The 21,420-nt window shown below is 48.0% G+C and overlaps 1 protein-coding gene across 1 annotated transcript in view; it reads right to left on the reverse strand.

Moving 5' to 3' along the window:
• VWA5B2 (von Willebrand factor A domain containing 5B2) overlaps nucleotides 1-21,420 on the reverse strand; it is a 41,415-nt gene that overhangs the window by 17,265 nt on the left and 2,730 nt on the right. The window contains exons 3-7 of the mRNA XM_024214305.2: nucleotides 9,612-9,831; nucleotides 8,826-8,980; nucleotides 2,565-2,696; nucleotides 1,894-2,018; nucleotides 1,496-1,672 (exon numbers count right to left, since the gene is read on the reverse strand). Coding sequence (XP_024070073.2) covers nucleotides 1,496-1,672; nucleotides 1,894-2,018; nucleotides 2,565-2,696; nucleotides 8,826-8,980; nucleotides 9,612-9,831 — 809 coding nt within the window. The remainder of the gene's footprint in view (nucleotides 1-1,495; nucleotides 1,673-1,893; nucleotides 2,019-2,564; nucleotides 2,697-8,825; nucleotides 8,981-9,611; nucleotides 9,832-21,420) is intronic.

Genomic DNA, 21,420 nt, shown 5'->3' on the forward strand with positions numbered 1-21,420 from the left:
AGTTAGACATACAGGACAGTAATTGCCAGGATCATTCTCTTGCATTTTTTAAAGACTGGTACCACATTTATTTTTCTCCAGTCCTCTCTTATCTTTCCAGTTCTCCACGACTTTATAGAAATAGTTCAGTGATCAAATGGATTTGTCAGTTTATTCCCCTAATGCCCTGGGGTCAGGGCCATCCAGACTGGCTAATCTTTATATGGTCACATTTTCCAAGTATTCCCTCACCTGGTTTTATCAACAGATCTTCACTATTCCCTATGCAGCAAATCCAGCCTGAATAGCTGGGCTGTGGAGATGTGTAGGGAAGGTGTGAAGGAGTATTTCCTTAGGCTGCAGAGCAGCTGTGGAGCCATTCTGCAAAGACCTTTCAATTCAGTTGCTGCAGTAGCCTATGCAGGGCATTTACACAGCCTCACCCCCACAGGGAGGAAGGAGATGAGAAGATCCACACAGCGGCAGATCCGCTGGTCCCACCTCCGGCTCATCCACATCTCCCTCCCCACTCCTCTGCTGTGCAGAGGACTTCACTCGCCTACTGCAGGTCCTCTGCCCCTACACCTGTTCATACTGTGCAAAATCATATTGGTTCCATGGCCCAGAGGCTCTCGGAGGAGGGAGATGGATTTGGCCCTGAGTGTCCCAAACCTCTTTGCTTTATTAATTTAAGACAATTTTTTTGAGCAGCTCAGAACTTTAAACATCCGAGTCAGCACTGATGTCACCTCCTCCTCATTTTCTAATGTCTCTATCCTTCCCTTCCCCCAACCGTTTCTTTAAAAGCCATTCTTATTAGCAGCTTCAATCTGCCTTGTCTTTTCCCTGCAGCACGGACTGACCCTGCATATTGTTCGGTTACCTCCTCCCTTCTCTGTTTCTAATACAGATCAGTCTGTGATGTCTGTCTGTCTTCCTTCCATTCTAATCTCTAAAGTCTCTCCGCTTTGACCAAAGTGTTTTCAGAAGTAACTAAGGAGTCTTGCCCCTCCAGGATATCATGTCCCTCCCTGCCACCCCAAGCAAAGGCTCGAGAAGAGAGATGGGTCTTACATCCTGCCCAGATGGTCAGCAGACCTCAGTGGGGAAGCAAATTGCAGTCTGTCTCCTCCAAAGAAAATGGCATGACCTGGCCCCTCCCCACAACATTCAAATCCAGGGATTGTTAGCAAGTCCCTCAGCTGACCTCAAATGCAGCAGCAGCAGCACGGGGAATAGAGGTAGCCAGCCTGCCTGTTAAGTAGCTGATCAACCAAGGGGATTAACACAGTGTCTGTGCCATCAGGCCCCACTGATAAGGAGGAAAGGAATCTGAGGGCACTGGGTGACCTAATGTTTCCTCCCTCTCACCTCACCCCTAATGGGAAGATTTGAGACAAGTCAGTGATTCACCCTGAGGACTTGGAGCCATCCTGGCCACTGCTTGTTCCTGGCTTTCTTCCCCTAGGTGGATCTTATGCCGCCTTCCCCCAAGCTGGGCCCTTTTCCCCCTGACCTTGATCCTGATGATGTTGGGGCCACTCATGCTGCCACTCTGGTCGATGAGGAAGAGGATTTCCCGGGTGACCGTCTGGAGGTCAGTAGGCACACTGCCCACCTCAGGACAGAAGTTCAGCATCAGGACCGGGTTGTGGAAGATGTCTTTGTGGAATCGCTTTTGAACGAAGGCCACCTGTGAGCATGAGAGAGAGACAGGAGTGGGGTGGGATCCTGAAGCCTCACATCCCCCTTCCACAGGCACTTCCCCTTGAGCCTCTCACATCCTTGCCCAGGACAGCTGTTTCCCTCAAGTCTCAGACTTCTCCCAGACCTTCTCCCATCCCAGTCCTCTAACTGGCCGTGACGCCTCCCCCTCCAGGACTACCCTGTTAAAGACCCTCCAGGGTTGGTCACCTGTCTCTCCCCATCACTGTCCTTCTTGGCGATTCGCACGTAATCCCGACGACTCCTGATGTGCGCCTCATACTCCTGGTACGTCATGGCACCCGCCTCAATGACCAGGTGAGGGCAATGGGGCTCTGGGCAAAAGGACAAACATCAGAGAAGTCAGTGGCTCCCACCCTATGGCCCTGCACTTCCTGGTGCTCCGCAGAATTTAGAATCATGAGGACTCAGCAGTTAGGAAGTGAAGGTCTGGGAAGGGAGCTGGGTCTATGAAAGGCCCTCTCCCTTATGAAGTGGGCTGCAGAACAGAATGGGCCCCTGACACAGGCAGCTCTTCTAGGACTGTAAATCAATCCAGATGGAAAATGCCTCTGAAATACTAAATCTGTCTCCATGTAAGAGAATTGGAGTTTACTCCACTGGCAGCACCCCCCGCTAGGAGAGGCAGAGAATTAAGCAACGGAGAGCTTCCCCATGCTTAGCATGCCTGCTCCCTTCTCCACAGCACCATCAGCTGGAAGAGTCTTGAACTGTGATAACCAGGAGCTTCCCACAACCAGCGCTCCTGTTAGGAGAGGTCTTGAGCTCCCAGAGCCAGTGCCGCCTGAATTTACCCGAGCTGTGGACTCCAAGTTAAAAGCAGGCTCCCAGTGTAACGTTGGTTCACTTGTTCCTCTTACCACAGGGGTACAAGATAATCTCCAGACTCCTGTCACATTGGTGACCCTCTGCCAAGGTAACACAAATGGTGGAGGCAGAGTTGGCATAGGGGTTTGCATCGGCCCGCAGGGCATGCGATGGGCTCTCCAAGCCTGCAGGGCAGAGGAGGAATAAGAAGCAGAAATTACCATTACTAAGGGGCTACGGGAGGTAGGGGTAAGGCCCATGATTTGTTGTTTTTAAAGGTACTCAGGCATTGCTGCACTCAGTGTTGTAACGCCTAACCAATTTAGGAGCCTAAATCTCATTTTCAAAAGGCATTTAGGAGACAAAATCCCATTGATTGTTGATGGGACTTAGGCACCTAAATCAGGTAGATGTTGCAACACTGATACACAGAAACGCCTAAATACCTTTAAAAATCTGGGCCTAAATCATCTAGTCTCAGCTCTGGATCATCATTGTGGCTTTTATATCCAGACATCATCCCAGGGCACTTAGGGTATGTCAACCCTTGTCATAAACATATAGCTAAGGGTAGCATAAAACCCCTCCTTTCCCTGTAAGGGGTTAAGAAGCTCAAATAACCTGGTTGGCACCTGACCAAAAGGACCAATAAGAAAAGAAGATACTTTCAAATCTGGGGGGGGAGGGGTGTTGGTGCTCTCTTTGTTGGGCTCTCTTGGGACAGAGAGAGGGACCAGGCAGGAAAAAAACATCTCCTAAAACCCTACCTGAAATAAGCATCTAAGATTACAAAAATTGTAAGTAAAGCAAGGAAATGCATTAGATTATCTTTTGTTTTAGCTTGTGAATTTTCCCTATGCTAAGAGGGAGTTTTATTCCTGTTTTTGGAACTTTGAAGTTGAGCCTAGAGGGGAATCCTCTGTGTTTTAAATCTTTTTATTACCCTGTAAAATTACCTTCCATCCTGATTTTACAGAGGTGCTTCTTTTTACCTTTTTCTTTATAATAAAGTTCTTTTTTTAAGAACCTGATTGATTTTAGTGTCCTAAAGATAAAGGGTCTGGTCTGTACTTTTATTAAAGGCAATTGGTTAGTGTGTTATTCTCAAGCCTCCCCAGGAAAGGGGGTGAAGGGGTTTGGGGAAAACAGAGACTCCAAGTAGCCCTTTTCCCTGGATGTTTGTCTAAATCACTTGGTGGTGGCAGCAATACCATCCAAGGACAAAGAAAGGATTTGTGCCTTGGGGAAGTTTTAACCTAAGCTGGTAGAAATAAGCTTGGGGGTCTTTCATGTGGGTCCCCACAGCTGTACCCCAGAGTTCAAAGTGGAGAGGGAACCTTGACAACCCTGCAGCGGCGAGTCTCAGAACCTGGGTATACAGACTCGGGCTTGAGCTACGGTGCTAAAAATAGCAGCGTAGCATAGATGTTGCCACTTGGGCTGGAGCTCAGGCTCTAAGACGCATCTCCCTCGCTAGGTTTCAGAGCCCAAGTTCCAGCCAAGTGGGAACGTCTACACTGCTGTTTTTAGCACCATACTAGTGAGCCTGAGTCTGCAGCTCAGAATCGCTGCTGCAGATTTTTTTTTGCAGGGCAGACATCATCTAAGTCCCCGCTGCATCAGCTGGGTGGCTTTTTTAAATGCTTGTGGCCTGTTATGCCAATTCTTTCTCTCCCTAGACCCTGCTGTTCCTCCCCCGCAGAAGACGTACAGAGATATTTGGAGTGACTGCAAATAGATAATAATTACATCCCAAAAGCTATGCTAAAAGAACACTAAGGTTGCGAAGTCAAGCACTGAAAAGTTAGGAAGTGTCAGAACTCAGGTTGCCTTTGCAATCTGAATTCAGCCCCCTTGTGCACATGCATTATGATACAATCTTTAATTGCACGATCACAATTATTTTTTCCACAGGACCCCTGCCTCATTGAGAAATTAGTCAATATTTTTTATCCCACCATTCAATGTATTGCCCCAGACCTTATTTACTCCATACCATGGAAACCCTGCCCTGAATTCAAAACTGTTCATTCTCTCCTGAGTGTTTTTATGATGCTCTCACCTTTGTATCTGAGGGCTTCACAATCTTTCTTTAATTTATCTTCACAACACTCCTGTGGGAATAGGTGCTATTATCACGCCCATTTTACAGATGGGGAATTGAAGCACGGAACGATTAAGGCTAAAATTGTCAAGTGTCCATTAATTTGGGGGGCCCAACGTGAGACACCTGGGGCCTGATTTTCCAGAGTACCAGGACTTTATATGTTCAAAGCACAATTCCAACAGTCTGCAGCTGCCATTCTGAGCACTCTGCTCGTCTGGCCATAGTTATCTCACGCTGGGCATCCAGAAAAGGAGTAACACATAATTAGTGGCCAGCCATGAACATTTTGATTTAAGTGACTTTCCCAGAATCACCTAGGAACTCGGGGACAGAGACCGGGATAGAATTCAGTTGTCTTAACCATGAGACCATCCTTTCTTGTCCTGGAATCCCCTGCCTCATCCACTACTCAACTTCCTACTTCAGCAACAAATGAGGCAGGGGTCCGACAAACTACAGCCAACCCTGATTCCTTCCCAAAGCACCGTCCATTCTGTGGCAGTGAATGAAGCTGTAGTATGTGATCATGTGATTAAAGACTGTACCACAATGCATATGCAAAAGGGGCCAAATTAAAGTTGCATTTTTGGTCTGGACAAACAATGTATTTTTCCCTAATATTGCTCCTGGAAACAGCCAAACCATTTCAGCGGAAATGTTTCAAAACAACTCAGGCTGAGGCAGACATCTGGCATGGAAAATTTCAGCCCAAATACTTAAAGTTTGGCAAAGTTATAAGCAACTGAAAACAGGGTCTTATAATGGAAAGTTTATGCAACCTTAACTACAGGCCACACTACCAGCTCTGCTAAAATAAAACAGATCCATCCCATGAGAGGGAGGAAGGGTCTGTCAAACTGAAATGGACAGAATTTTCTCATTTACCTGCCTCCAACACATACACACACATTCAGGCACATTCAAACTTGGGGGTTATGTTTGGCTAACATCATTATGCAAGGCCCTGAAAATCTGGTATTGCTTGGCAGAGAGGCAACATTATCCTTCCCCCTCAGGAATTTCCATCAGCCGCCTTTCACTGTCACACATAGACTCATAGACTTTAAGGCCAAAAGGGACCATTGTGATCATCTAGTTTGACCTCCTGCACATTGCTGGCCACAGAACCTCACCCACCCACTCCTGTACTCAGGGGTGTGCACAGGAATTAAAATTTGACCACTTTTGGAGGGGCACGTTCTGTCTCTCCCTGCCCCTCCATGGCCCTGGAACTGGAGGAGCTGGCTCTCTCCTTGAGTCTGCCACCCCAGGGCCAGAGGAGCTGGCTCTCGCCACCCTAACCCCAGGGGAGTTCTGTGCCCCTGCTGATTATTGGGGGCACATGTGCCCCTGCTTGCCCTCTCTTGTGCACGCCCCTGTCTATACTAGACCCATAACCTCTGGCTGAGTTATTGAAGTCCTCAACTCATGATTTAAAGACTTCAAGTTATAGAGAATCCACCATTTACTCTAGTTCAAATCAGCAAGTGACCCGTGCCCTACACTACAAAGGAAGGCAAAAAAACCCCAAGGTCTCTGCCAGTCTGACCTGGGGGGAAATTCCTTTGCAGCCGCAAATCTGCCAGTCAGTTAGAACTTGACCATGTGGGCAAGATCCACCAGCCAGACACCTGGGAAAGAATTCTCTGCAGTAACTCAGAGCCCTCCCCATCTAGGGTCCATCTCCGGCCACTGGGATTATTTGCTTCTAGCAGTCGCGGAGGGGCCATATGCCATGGTAGGCAATCTCATGATACCATCCCCTCCATAAACCCATCAAGCTCAGTCTTGAAACCAGTTAGGTTTGTTGCCTCCACTGCTCCCCATGGATGGCTGTTCCAGAACTTCATTCACATGCAAGTACTCACACACAAATGTGCACACACCCATGCTTCCATACACAGGAGTATTTATACCACCACATACACACACACTCAGGCACATTCAAACACAGGTGCATATGCACACATAGAGCCATGCATGCACATGTGCTCACACACAGAGACAAGCACTCATGCATGCACACAGATGTGCACTCACACACATGCCTGCTTACACAAGTGCATGCAAACACACACAGCCATGAGCACAAGCACTTACACTCACACAGGGGCATGGGTTTAAACACATTTGCTAAGAGGGAAGGTTAAGGTTTGGAGGCCTCGCAGAAGGAGGAAGCGTGTTTTGAGGAGAGACTGAAGGAGGAGAGGGTGGAAGTGGAAGGAAAGGGACTCTGCGCATAAGGGACAGTATAGAAGAAAGCCACAGGCTATCTGCTGAGAACCCTTTGCCCATCCCACTTGGCCAGAGTCTTCCCTGAGCACCCCTCCCTGCTCACCCTTATGCCACCCCACACACAGACACTCACCTGAGCGTGGCCTCCATCGAGGCTAGTCACCACCCAGTGTAATATTCACACCAGTGCTCAGTGCCAACATCCCCGCCCCCAGACTCAGTAACTCAGGGGAGGCAGAGAAGAGCCTCTTCAAGGTCTAAAAAGGACTGTGGGGATGCTCACAGTGCAGCTGGGACCCCTTGACATTTCTCTTCCTGGCGTACCTCCCCCTCCTACCAGAGAGGGGCCTATAAACCACTCAGCACCAACAGACATTTTCTCCAGACTGATGCACAGTGAGGCCGGAGTGCAGCACTTCAGAGGCAGATGGGCCTTGAGCCAACGCTAATGGGATCAATTCCCCTAACCTCTCAGGCACACACTCCAGTCTCTGTGCAATTCATCCCCATCACGTCCCTTCTCCCCACAGCCATTCCTCACTTTCATTTCTCTGAGTGAAGGAGGATATTGGCTAAGCAATAAAGAGCTAGGTTTTTACTGCTGGGTCTAAGTGGTAGCGGCTAAGACTCCACCCCAGGTGAAGTGAGTTGACTGGTCTCAGTCAGCTATCCCATAAATCCATGATGTGCAATGGCATTTGGGGGCAGGAGTAAGTGAACTGGCTCATCCACTGACCTGCCTCAGATGCCCTTTGATCCTTCCTGCGTTCCCTGACTCACCCAAGAGCTCTCATTCTATTATTAATGGTGTACTTATATAACAGTGTGGTTGGGTTCTTCAGCTGACCCTCCTGGTTATAAGGTACTGGGACACCACTAGGAAATGTTAATTGATTCCTGCTGGATATAATGGAAGTGGCAGTAGCCCTCTGACTAGAGGTATCTATGGGTGCTTTTGTCTTAAGTGAGTGCCCTGGGGAGGCAGCTTGGGTTGGAGTTTTGTGATAATAAAGTCAGCAAAGAAGTGGATGGGTTTTGCCTCTCTCAAGTCTGTGGTGAGTGTATTGGAGCACGGCAAAAATGCCACTGGCATTTATAGTCAAAATCTGCTCTCTGCCTTGAAGAGCTTAATCAGAGATGACATGTCCCGGGGAGAGATAACATCAGACAAGGACACTGGGGAGGGTCGGACGGACCAGGTTAACATGAGAGAAGGTCAGAAGGTTCCTTGGCTATGGTGGGATCACATCAAGTTAGTTCAGCTCCCCAACCCTTTAGTTTTATTGTTCATAGGCTGGAGCAGGAATGAGGCTCAATGATGGAGGGAGGCAGAAGGAGCAGGTTTGGAGAAGGGTTTGGACGGAGGGACAGGAGGTAGCTTTTTCCTTAAATACCAAAAGGAAATGTCTTCAGGAATGAGGTGCATCATCAAATATCCTTTGTTTCATGGGACATCTCTCATTTTAGTCCCAAAGTTACCCACATGTTCCCCCCTAGCTTTTATTGTTGGAAACTTTCCATCAGAAACAGACTCATGAATCTGAGTTAACAGAGAGAGCCATTTACACGAAGGGAATGAATCCCATAACTGCAGTGGAATAGTAATTATTTGGTGCCCTTCATTTTGGGCCTTTGTCACAGTCTGCAACCCCTGTTTGAGCCTTGGTAGCTGCCGGGTAGGATCAGTAAGCTATGGATCTAAGGAGCTGAGGGCTGGAATCGCAGGCTGTGGTGGGTCAGGATAAAGGGACATGAAATGAGCTGCATGTTTCTGTTATGCCAGGGCTGGAATAGCGGGGGGGGGGGGACTGCGGATGGGGATTGAGGGACACTAGATGGGCTGTCAGGGGGAGGCTTGGCCAGCTGTTGCCCACACACTGTCCAGCTCTATTGACACTTCACTTCCATGAGCACTGATGACCCACCAAAAGAGAGAGAAAAATAAGCCGACGGAGAAACATCATCCTCATACCTGCCAGCAAGCAGGGCCCCTTGACCAGCAGCTCAAAGGAGAATTCATAGGGGAAGGGATTGTAGGCCTGGCCCCTGAAGACGTCTGTGCTCTCGGGAGGCACGATGAATGACTGTTCACTTCGCAGGCCAGAAGCTCCAAAGCAGCTAGTGGGACTGAAACAAAAGACAAGTCAATCACGAGTTGACTGCAAAGCACCCGCTAGGGGTGGGCTTGGCCTGCTGGGGAACGTTAGCCTCTGCAGTGCTGAGCAGCCTCTCTCCCTATCAGCGCAGACAGCTCTTGCCATGCACTCCTGGGCATTCCAGCAGCTGAGAGATGAACAGGCTCCTCTGATGATACCCTGGGATGTGCACCAGACTTTAGTTCACACCTGGGTATCTCAGGCAGGCCACAGGGACTTTACTGCCACCTCAGGCCAGTGGAGAGCCACAGTTCATCAGGGAGGGAACATGAAGCATCTTCCTGAACCCCAACATCCTCCCGCATTTACCTGTCAGCTCCCTCCCCCCCCCCCCCCCCCCGTGAGGACGCAGCAGGAGAATGTGGGAATCCACAACTGGGGAGACCTGGGAAAACCCTCTAGCATGAGACTCTGTATTCAGGTTTGGTGAAGTTAAGGTGCATTCTGGGAATCTTCTCAGGGATGAGGTGACCACAGAACCATCCCTCTGCTCCTTATCCCCTCCCTATAGCCCCTCTGCTTTCCCTCCCCTTCTATAACCTCCTCAGCCCCCACTATGGCATAGACTCCGAGAAAGCCATGAAAATCACCATAGGGCCAACCTGTCGTCACACAAGCCTCCCGGCTCACTCGCACTTTCCGGGATGGCCACCACGAGGGGCGTGAGGATGGAGGGGAACGTGATGTGGAGTGCACCGTCTGGCAGGGTCGACAGCTCCTGGCTGCTGCTGAAGACCACAGTCAGGATTTCTGAGGGCCCAATGGGGCCCGTGCTGAGGATGAAGGTAGAACGCTCTAAATCTTCATCAAGGATTAGGTGACCTGGGCAGGAAAGGAACAGTCAGCAGGCAGTTTCCATAGGACAGGCATTTCGAGCATCGAGCTGGTGTTCGCAGTTACAGACCAGCACCAGGACGGCGGATCAGCCCCTCAGCCATGGACAGTCTCAGACTGGAATAGTGAGGCCAAGGGGATTATTATTCATTACACTGGTCTACAATTTTTGAGAAGTCGTCTCCTTCAGAGATAAAATGTGCTATTTATTATGTATTTTGATGTGCTGAATTCAAATATGACAATTAAAACAACTGATTGGCTACTGTTTCTAAGATATTTAAGTTTTTACATTTTATGTCTATGTATATTGTGTAGATAGTAGAGTTTTCATCATAAATTGTAAACCTAGGTCTTTTCATGTGTTTATGGTTGCTTTACATGATAATCTTTCACCTGTCCTGTTTATGTAACACTTTAAAAATCAGCAAAAGAGTTATATAAATAAAATTTATTATGAAACAAAAGGCAAAAAACTATTATGTACATAGTTTAGTCCTATTCAGTGTCTACTCGGCGCTTCTTGGCTTGTCTCTTGTATTCATTAAATGGAGCATCTCTTGTCACTGTCCAGCAATAGTCTGCAAGCATTGATGGGCTCCATTTGCCCTGATAGCGTTTCTCCATTGTTGCAATGTCCTGGTGAAATCGCTCGCCGTGCTCGTCGCTCACCGCTCCGCAGTTCGGTGGAAAAAAATCTAGATGAGAGTGCAAAAAATGTATCTTTAGTGACATGTTGCAACCAAGGCTTTTGTATGCCTTGAGCAGATTTTCCACCAACAACCTGTAGTTGTCTGCCTTGTTGTTTCCGAGAAAATTTATTGCCACTAACTGGAAGACTTTCCATGCCGTCTTTTCCTTGCCACGCAGTGCATGGTCAAATGCATCATCTCGAAGAAGTTCACGAATCTGAGGACCAACAAAGACACCTTCCTTTATCTTAGCTTCACTTAACCTTGGAAATTTTCCACGGAGGTACTTGAAAGCTGCTTGTGTTTTGTCAATGGCCTTGACAAAGTTCTTCATCAGACCCAGCTTGATGTGTAAGGGTGGTAACAAAATCTTCCTTGATTCAACAAGTGGTGGATGCTGAACACTTTTCCTCCCAGGCTCCAATGACTGTCGGAGTGGCCAATCTTTCTTGATGTAGTGGGAATCTCTTGCACGACTATCCCATTCGCAGAGAAAACAGCAGTACTTTGTGTATCCAGTCTGCAGACCAAGCAAGAGAGCAACAACCTTCCAATCGCCACAAAGCTGCCACTGATGTTGGTCATAGTTTATGCACCTCAAAAGTTGTTTCATGTTGTCATAGGTTTCCTTCATATGGACTGCATGACCAACTGGAATTGATGGCAAAACACTGCCATTATGCAGTACAACAGCTTTAAGACTCGTCTTCGATGAATCAATGAACAGTCTCCACTCATCTGGATTGTGAACAATGTTGAGGGCTGCCATCACACCATCGATGTTGTTGCAGGCTACAAGATCACCTTCCATGAAGAAGAATGGGACAAGATCCTTTTGACAGTCACGGAACATGGAAACCCTAACATCACCTGCCAGGAGATTCCACTGCTGTAGTCTGGAGCCCAACAGCTCTGCCTTACTCTTGGGTAGTTCCAAATCCCTGGCAAGGTCATTCAGTTCACCTTGTGTTATGAGGTGTGGTTCAGAGGAGGAGGATGGGAGAAAATGTGGGTCCTGTGACATTGATGGTTCAGGACCAGAAGTTTCATCCTCTTCTTCTTCCTCGTCTGACTCAAGTGAGAATGATTCTGGTGCATCAGGAACCGGCAGTCCTTCTCCGTGGGGTACTGGGCGTATAACTGATGGAATGTTTGGATAATGCACAGTCCACTTTTTCTTCTTTGACACACCTTTCCCAACTGGAGGCACCATGCAGAAGTAACAATTGCTGGTATGATCTGTTGGCTCTCTCCAAATCATTGGCACTGCAAAAGGCATAGATTTCCTTTTCCTGTTCAACCACTGGTGAAGATTTGTTGCACAAGTGTTGCAGCATATGTGTGGGGCCCACCTCTTGTCCTGATCTCCAATTTTGCAGCCAAAATAAAGGTGATAGGCTTTCTTAACCATAGAGGTTATACTGCGCTTTTGTGATGCAAAAGTCACTTCACCACAAACATAGCAGAAGTTATCTGCACTGTTCACACAAGTACGAGGCATCTCTGCTCACTTTGGCTAAACAGAAATGTGTCCCTTTGCAAAATCAAACACTGACAAATAAGAGAGCACGACACTGTATGATTTCTAGAGCTGATATAGGGTAATTTGTTCAGCAGAGTGATGTAAGCTTCGTTATGATTGCATCATCCATGACTTCTAGGAATAACATGATGCAATTCATATCATGTATGACGCAATACCAGCTTCAGATTGCATCATTCATTGTTTTGCCTAAAAAGCAAGTACTGTCCAAACCCAGTCATAGATTTGTTCATAGATCCAGTCAAAGATGTATTTTAGTCATTTCTGGTTTAAATTGAGATCCCTTCCCTTTATAACTCACTTATCCTCCGCCATTCCCAAGTCAAGGGTCGTATATACTGACCCAATAGCATATCTTGAAAACTAGAGCCAATCAACAATTTTAAGCATCATTTTCGTTCTCAGTGACCCAGAATTAGTAAAGTTTGACTACATTTATTTCAGAAGCATTTTGGCTGTAGAGCAGTGTTATACATTAAGTATTATCAGTATGCTTAGCAATGTACAAACATATAAAAAGACACAGTCCTTGCCCTAGAAGTTTATAGTCTAAAGTCTGGTCTAACTACAAAGTGAAGCTGATGTAAGCCATCTTGCGTTGACCTATTTGCATACGTGTCTACACTTGAGCTTGTCTCCCACCAATGTAAGTGCCCCATTACAGTGATGCAGTAACACCACCTCCCTGAGCGGCATTGAGCCATGGTCGATGTACTGAGGTCAATACAATGCGAGTGCAGATACTGTGTTACTTATGTCGACCCTAACAGTCCTCCAGCAGCTGTCCCACAATGCCCAACACTGACAGTTCTGGTCACAATTGTGAATTCCACTGCCCAGGGGTCACAGAGACTGGAAGGCCCCCCTCCGCTTTAACGCTCCATGAATTTTTGAAATGTCTTTTCCTGAATGTCCATCTTGGCAAGCACACCTAGCAGCTCTCTTTTGTTGTGTGCAACTCCCCAGCTGATCATGCTGTCTACATGCTCCAGATGCACTCCAGGTTGGAACAGAAAGGAGGTACTGGATCTCCTTGGCCGTGGGGAAAAGACACTGTACAAGCACAGCTCTGGACCAGCCATAGAAACATGGACATCTATGAGCAGATTGCCTGGGGGATGCAGAAGGGGTACAATAGGGACCAGCAGCAGTGTCATCTGAAAGCAAAGAAATTGCGGCAGGCATATCAAAGGCCAGGGAGGCCAACAGTTGATCCGGTGCCGAGCCACAGACCTGCCACTTTTACAAAGAGCTGCATATCATACTTGGTGGAGATCCCAACACTGTCCTGCACACCACCATGGATACCTCCGAGGAGCCCAAGCCACAGGCCTCTGTCGTGAAAAGCGAGTTAGGCAAGAGGAGCCGTGTGGAGCAGTGGGGTTATGTACATAGGGGTGTCCCTTGAATCCTCTTGAGAGAGCTCGATAAAACTTTCATGGAGGTACTCTGCAATCCTCTCCTGAAGGTTTCTAGGGATGGCAGCCTTATTTCTTCCTCCGTGTTACGACACTTTCCCACACCAATCAGCGTTAACTTCAGCAGGCACCGTAGGCTCCGGGGCTGGAGCACCCACGGGGAAAAATTAGTGGGTGCTCTGCACCCACTGGCAGCCAAGCTCCCCTCACCTTCCATCCCACCTCCTCCTCCCCCTCCCCTCAGCATGCCGCGTCCCTGCTCCTCTGCCTACCTCCCAGCATTTCCTGCCCAGCTGCCGCCAAACAGCTGTTTGGCAGCGTTAGCAAGCTTGGGGGGCGGGGGAGGAGCAGGAATGTGGCATGCTCAGGGGAGGAGGCAGGGCTGGGGTGGGGATTTGGGGAAGGAGTTGGAATATTGCAGGGAGGGAGCAGAGTTGGGGTGGGGACTTTGGGAAACGGGTTGTAATGGGGGCGGAGAAGGGGTGGGAAGATGTGGGGCGGGGCCTCACGGAAGGAGTGGAGCAGGGGTGGGGCCAGGGGCAGAGGAGGGGTCGAGCACCCACAGGAAAGAGGGGAAGTCGGTGCCCATGGCAGGCACCATTGAAATACACAGGCTAGCAGCATACAGGTTCGGGAAGCTTCAGGACCCCAGCAGCAGCTGTGCTCTCTCTGCCTTTGTTACCCTCAGGAATGAAATATCAGTTAAACCACCACCACCTCTGGAAAATGGTGCCAGTATTCAGTGACACTGGCCTATCCCAGTGGTTTTCAACCTGTGGTCTGCAGACCCCTCAGGCTCTGCAGACGACATGTAAGGGTCCACGAAAGGTTGTTGTTACCACAGAACAGTGGTTTTCAACTTGTCTAAGATTTCCAAAGGGGTCCAACCTCCATTTGAAATTTTTTACGGGTTTGCAAATGAGAAAAGTTTGAAAACCACTGGCCTATACTCAGAGTTTTATGCAACTGAGCAATTCTTCCTCCTTTTCCTCGCCCCTGGCGGGCCGCACTCACCATAGCTGGTGCTGTAGTGACACCGGGCACAAGCTCTCCAAGGCCTTGTTTAAAACTTTAATGGAGAAAGAGAAGGGAGCTGTGAATCTTAACTTTCCCTTTCTGTTGTGACTATACGGACAATGGTACCGCTGTGTGTTTTACCTGCAGGTTCTCCCTCTACACCTTCAGAATGCCTGAGCCAGATGATGAGGAGAAAGAAAACGACTCGGGATGCATCAAGATATAATAAGGCTTCTCTGGCAGCAAATACAGATGCTGCAGACTCTTGTGGACCTTCAGGGTCAACAATCACAGGCATGCCTCCCTTTGCTATCCCTGGAGAACTCCATTACACCTCTCTACACCGGGGCGGCTCCAGGCACCAGCGCACCAAGCGCGTGCCTGGGGGGGCAAGCCGTGGGGGGCGGCCTGCCAGTCGCGGTGAGGGCGGCAGTCAGGCAGCCTTCGGCGGCATGCCTGCGGGAGGTCCGCCGGTCCCGCGGTTTCGGCGGCAATTCAGCGGTAGGTACGCCGAAGGCGTGGAACCGGCGGACCTCCCGCACACATGCCACAGAATCCACGTTACCAGCAGACCGCCCACAAGTGCGCCGCCGAAAGCTGCCTGACTGCAGTGCTTGGGGTGGCAAAATACATAGAGCCGCCCCTGTCTACACACACCCCTAACATTCCACCTGCCATCAGGGGGCACATCCCTACCTTACCACTCCACCCCAGGGGACATAAAGGACAACCACAGCTTCACATACACTGACCTGTGAAAGCCACAGTTGCTGAATGCGTAGGTAAATGTGTGTAGGTAGGACACAAATGTTCTTTCCCTTAAGTTCTGTTCCATTAATTTATTAAGTTTTTAATGTAGTTGCTTTTAAATTGCACAGATTTTTCTTTGTACTGGTTTTGCTACTGAATAAAATTATATTATTTGGAAACTAGTTCATCTGTATTAGCTCCCAGCATATGCTGCAGAGTGCCTAGCAGTTCTGAAAGCACCTACTTACTAACTACTTTACAGTGCGACATAACTCATAGGATCAATGACACACACAGTGTGATAACCATAAATGTACAGCAAGCACTGCAAAATTATTAGGTGCATTGACAGTGTTATATTCATAGATGTACACCAAGCACCACACAATTTCTAACAGGCCCACAAATAGCAGGGTGAGGTACAGCACAATACACCACAATGCATTACTGTACTGTGATTCACTGTTAAAGTGCTCCTTCAAAGCCTCTCTGAACCGTATAGCTCTGCACTGAGCTCTTCTAATAGCCCTTGCATGTGGCTGTTCAAACTCAGGAGAAAGCCACTCTACCTTCACCCCAGCTGCAACTTTTCCCCCTTTGCTTCACAGATATTATGCAGGACACAGCTGACAACTATAATCATTGGGATTTTTGTCACTGAGATCTAATCTTGTGCGTAAACAGCACCAGCATCCCTTCAATCTACCAAGAGCACATTCAACTGTCATTCTGCACATGCTGAGCCAGTAGTTAAATCTTTCCTTGGTGCTGTTGAGATGCCTGGTGTATGGCTTCATGAGCCAGAGGACAAGTGGTAGGCTGGGTCCCCCAGGATCATTATTGGCATTTCAGCATTGCCAATGGCAATCCACTGGTCGGGAAAGAAAGTACCTGCTTGTAGCTTTCTGAACAGTCCTATGTTCTTAAAGATGCCAGTGTCATGCACCTTCCCTAACCAGCCAACACTGATGTCATGAAGCATCCCTGGTGATCCATCAATACTTGTATAATCCTAGACAAGTAGCCATTTGTGTTGATGGCTCTGTGGCAAGGTGCTCTGGTGCCTAAATAGTGAGATGCGTGCCGTCTATCGCTCCACGCCAGTTCGGGAACCCCATTTCTCCACTATGTCCTACAAGTTGCCAAGAGTCACAGTCCTGTGTAGCAGGAAACAATTAATGCCCCTGCACACTTGCATGACAACAGACCCCACAGTGCATTTCCCAATTCCAAAATGATTTACCACTGACCGGTAGTAATCTGGAGTTGTAAGTCTCCAGAGTGCAATTGCCACTTGCCTCTCCACTCTCAGTGCAGCTCTCACTTTGGTGTCCCTGCGCAGAGGGCTGGGGCGAGGTTGGCACACAGATCCCAGAATGTGGCCTGGTGCATCCGAAAATTCTGCAGCCGCATTATGATGTGTTCCCACCTGTCAGTGCTCATTTCTCATGCCATAAGTGGCTCTCCATCATCTGCAACTGCTCCATGAACACCACCTACAAGCTTTAATTGGTCTCACTATGTCCCACAGCAATCTTTGTCCTCCAAGAAATCGTCACATTCCCCACAGATTCCATTCTTCTTACAGTTCTGCAAATACCAGAGGATCATGCCTCCTGTGCTTGCAACGCTCATGACAATAGTGCAGAGCTATGCGGGTTTCATGCTTATGTCACAGATGGCAAACTGTGAGAAGGGTTCATGGGATTTTTTAAAAAGGTGCAAAAATTATGGGATACAGATGACATTATGGGATGAAGACAGTTGCACACTGGGAAGTTGACCCCTTACTCCCGGTGACCCCTGCGCGGCTCCTTTTTGCCCCACCATGCATTGCTAACATTTCCCAATGCGCTGGATGGCGGCAAATTGCACACTGGGATACCTACCAATGGTGCAACCACACTGTGCATCGACAAAAGCATACCTGGTCAATACGCCAACGCAGGGAGCCTAGTATGCACGGGCCCAAGCGATATATTAACTGCAAGAGCTTTATGCCGAACTGGATGTGGAAGGTGAGGGGCAGCCAAATGAAGGAATTCAATCAGTGGAGTGGAGTGGTCAGGAAAAGAGGATGGATGTCAGCTTCAGTGTTCATGGTGGAGTAGAAGGGAGAATCTGGGAGGCCAGAGGAGAGGAGAAGGTTGCAATCATGGCAGGAGATGACAAAGAGCAGGTTTTGGTGGGGGAATGGAGAGCCAGGGATGGATCTTTGAGATCTTATAGATCAGGAACTGAAGGGATCTTTTAACATTGAATGGTGGGGAGCGAGAGACAGAGAGAAGGAAACGGAGGATGTTCCCAGAGGAGAAAGATGACTTCATCACTGCAAAAGGAGGGAGATGGTTTTAGGGGAATACATGGAGTTCAGGTTCAAACATATTGAGTTTGAGATAGGCTATGTAGGGGATATTTGGGCAACCAGAGATGTAGAACTAAACTTTCAGAATGAAATATTGGAGATGTGACATATCCAGGAGGAAAGACTGCAGATATGAGATGGGGCAGAGTGGGTGATGGTGGTGGTGGAGAGTTAGACTTGGGAGTCACTGGCAAAGAGATAGTAGCTGAAACTATTGTGACAGATGAGGTCACTCAAAGAAAAACCAAAGAGGCAGAAGAGAAGGGGAATGAGAACAGAGCCTGGATCTTCAGGGATGTCAATAAATAGAGGGAGAGAAGAGGAAAAGAAGCCACTAGGGGAGACACTGAGGGAGTGCACAGAGATAGGAGGAGCAGTAGGACTGAACTGAGAAGGAGATGTCCCGGAGGAAGAAGCAGTAGTGATTGACTGTTACAAGCACCAGAAGACAGAGGAGGAGAAAAGAAAGGAGAGCCTGAAGATTATTAATGAGCTAAATCAGCAGTTTCAATGGAGGAGACAGGAAAGAAGCTGGCTTGCATGGCATACAAGAGAATTAGAGCAGATGACGTCAAGGCAGCTGGAACTGGTGGCACATTCAAGTTGCTCGGAGGCAAAGGATAGTAGTGAGACAGAGTCACTGAGAGGTTTCTATAGGCTCATATTCAAAAGCTGAGGGAAAGCAATTAAATGTTAATGGGGATGAGAACTGTCCCTTTTTCAAAGACAGCCTGGCCCAGGACTGCAGGTTCAGGAGAATCAGCCCTCACTCACTGACAAACCAGCTGGCACTGGGATGCTGGTACTGGAGGGATCAACCACAAATTACAGACTGTCCAACTATGGGACAGTGGATTCAGGGAGGAGGAACAGTTTATTTCAGAGAACTCCCATACTCCATCACTCCTCCAACCCGCAGGTAGGACAGCTCTCACCTCAGTACCTGTCCGGACAGGGAGAAGAGTCGGTTTTAATTTGTCCTGGACAAACCTCAAAGGATTCAGTGTTTCAGTTCCTTTGACACCATCCGGAAATTCACATGCTGCTTCTCCAAACTTTGTTGGCTGAACTCATGAGTGGGGTTTCTGGCCGGACTCCCAGCACCTCTTGGTTCCAGCTATGTTAGCATTGCTTTGGGAATCACCTTTCCAGGGGAGGTTGGGATCCCCCACCCCAGCTAACACCCAGAAGCACAAAGACAGCCTTGAAAGCTACACATCATAGGCACCGACTCCCAGGGGAAAAAATCAGTGGGTGCTTAGCACCCACGGGCAATAGTGGTGCTGCAGCTCCAGTCAGGGATCAGCAGTTCCTGAGCAGCCCCGCCTAGACCAATCAGCTGGTAGGCTACTGCACTAATCAGCTGTTTGGTGGGCTCCCCTGAATGCAGCCCCACTCTGCCTATCAGCTGTTCTGCGCCTTCTGGGCGGCTGCAGCAGAGGCTGACCCAGTCCTAACTTCAGCCCTCAGTGGGGGGTGGGGACCCTCCTCCAGCAGCCTCAGAGAGCTGCTCCAGCCAGGGTTAGGGGGGAGCAGAGGGCTCCCTCTGCTCTGCAGAAGCCCAGCCTCATCAGCAGCAGTGAGATCTTGCTTACCTGGGTTGGATGGCCCCGCCTCCTACGTAGATCTCCTGGGCAGGCTCCAGCTCCCAGTGGGCTCCAACTGCAGGCAGCACTAGGTGAGTCCAGGCAGAGGGAGTCTGGCTGGGGATGGGTAGGGCCCACTGCAGTGGCGGGAGAGGGGAGGCCACCATGGGCACAATTTGGGGGTGATGGGGCATGCAGAATCACTGCCACTGCCTTCCCACATTTCTGCCAGTGCCAAGCTTGGGGAAGGGTCTGTTCTCAGGGGTGCCATTGGGTGGGGGGACTGTCCTGGCCCCCCCGGGATAGTAAAAATCTGGGGACAAATCTGTCTCTCTCATCCCTCCCTTCTACCCATGCATCCTTTATCCAAAAGGCTCATTTGGCACTGAAGTTAAATAGGTGTTAACAAAATCAGACCAAACAGAATTTTTCAAAGTGTAATTTAAAATCCTTTCCCCTCTCCATTGCTCAATTTTCTGTCTCTTGACTCTTGTGACTCCATGCATCTGAAGAAGTGGGTTTTTTTTACCCACAAAAGCTTATGCCCAAATAAATCTGTTAGTCTTTAAGGTGCCACCGGACTCCTTGTTGTTTTTGTGGATACAGACTAACACGGCTACCCCCTGACACTTGACTCTTGTGATGTTATAATTTCACTAGTTCTCCTGTTATCATAGGCTTTATCTGGACTAGCATTTGTCCTCCTGTTGTAATTGATTGCCAATTGCTTGTTAAGTGACTGTAAATGCTAATCTAGGTGCAAACATTTGCAGAGTATAAGGACATGGGGGCTCAGCCTGGGCAAACCACAAAACTTTGTGCTACAGAACAAACATTTGTGGAGTGCCTCAGTTATTAACACAATTAACATTTACAATCAATTGGTTCAAATTATAACAGGACCACCAACTCTAGTCTAGACAAAGCCAAAGCATGAGTCCCCCAGGCTAGACAGGACCTGGATTTTTAATATAAACGGAGGCAATATAAATGTATCGTACTCCCCAAAACAAACAAACGTATCAACAAAACAAAAAACACCTAGCACCACAAATCTTCATGCCTTCTTTACACATCAGAAGAAAATCAAACAAAGGCACAGTCTCAGTTATTGCCCCTTTACAGATCACCTTTAAAAATGAAATGATCCTTTACATTCCTAATTCCCCAAAATCAGGGAACTGCCGACTTTGTGGAGCTGAAGGACTGGATCCGGGTGTGAATATTTGTTCCTTTCCACCGTTGCATGTACATCTAGAACAGTGCTGGGAGCAGAATGGGTTAGGGTAAGAGAAAGCTGATTGGGGGAAAAAAGCCCTCAAAAAAACCTTGGCTTGAAAATAGCGACAGGGTTGGTTTAGTAGTCAAGATTTCTGAGGTCGTTTAAGTGAGATACAGTCCCACTAAAAAAATCATATAACATCCAAATTTACACTTCTTATAACTTTTTTCTTTAAAAACAATACTTGGGGCTCAAACTATGGCTCTGATGCTGGTATTCTCTCGGGATCAATCGTGGATAATTTCCACCACCCACTTCCCTTTTAGGGAAGCAATAATTAAAAAGCTATTCAGGGGCTGGGGTAGAATTTATGGTGCAAATTTAAGTTATTTGATCAAGAGGTTCCCAATATATGTCCTCCTCCTGCATTATGAGCTTCTTTTAATTTTCAAAGTACTCTAAAATCCACATGCATAATGAGATTATCTAGGATATTGGTTTGCCACAACAGGGGCAATGGCGCAAATTTGGAGTGATTTGGTTCAGGCATTCCTCAGATACTGTCCGCCCCAATAAGAAGATTTTAATATTCCAGTTGCTTTAAAACTGACAAACAGAGTGAGATTACCTTGAACAATGGTATTCCACAACTGAAACTGAGGTAGAAGGGAAGTCCCATTGAGATGAATGGGTCATTTCACACCACCCAGAGCTATTGTGTTAGACCAGGGGTCGGCAACCTTTCAGAAGTGGTGTGCCAGAGTCTTCATTTATTCACTCTAATTTAAGGTTTCGCGTGCCAGTAACACATTTTAACATTTTTAGAAGGTCTCTTTCTATAAGTCTATAATATATAACTAAACTTTTGTTGTATGTAAAGTAAATAAAGTTTTTAAAATGTTTAAGAAGCATCATTTAAAATTAAGTTAAAATGCAGAGCCCCCCGGACGGGTGGCCAGGACCTGGCCAGCGTGAGCGCCACTG

The sequence above is a fragment of the Terrapene carolina genome, unplaced genomic scaffold (genome assembly GCF_002925995.2).
Source record: "Terrapene carolina triunguis isolate 2854851 unplaced genomic scaffold, T_m_triunguis-2.0 Scaffold88, whole genome shotgun sequence".
Lineage (NCBI taxonomy): Eukaryota > Metazoa > Chordata > Testudines > Emydidae > Terrapene > Terrapene triunguis.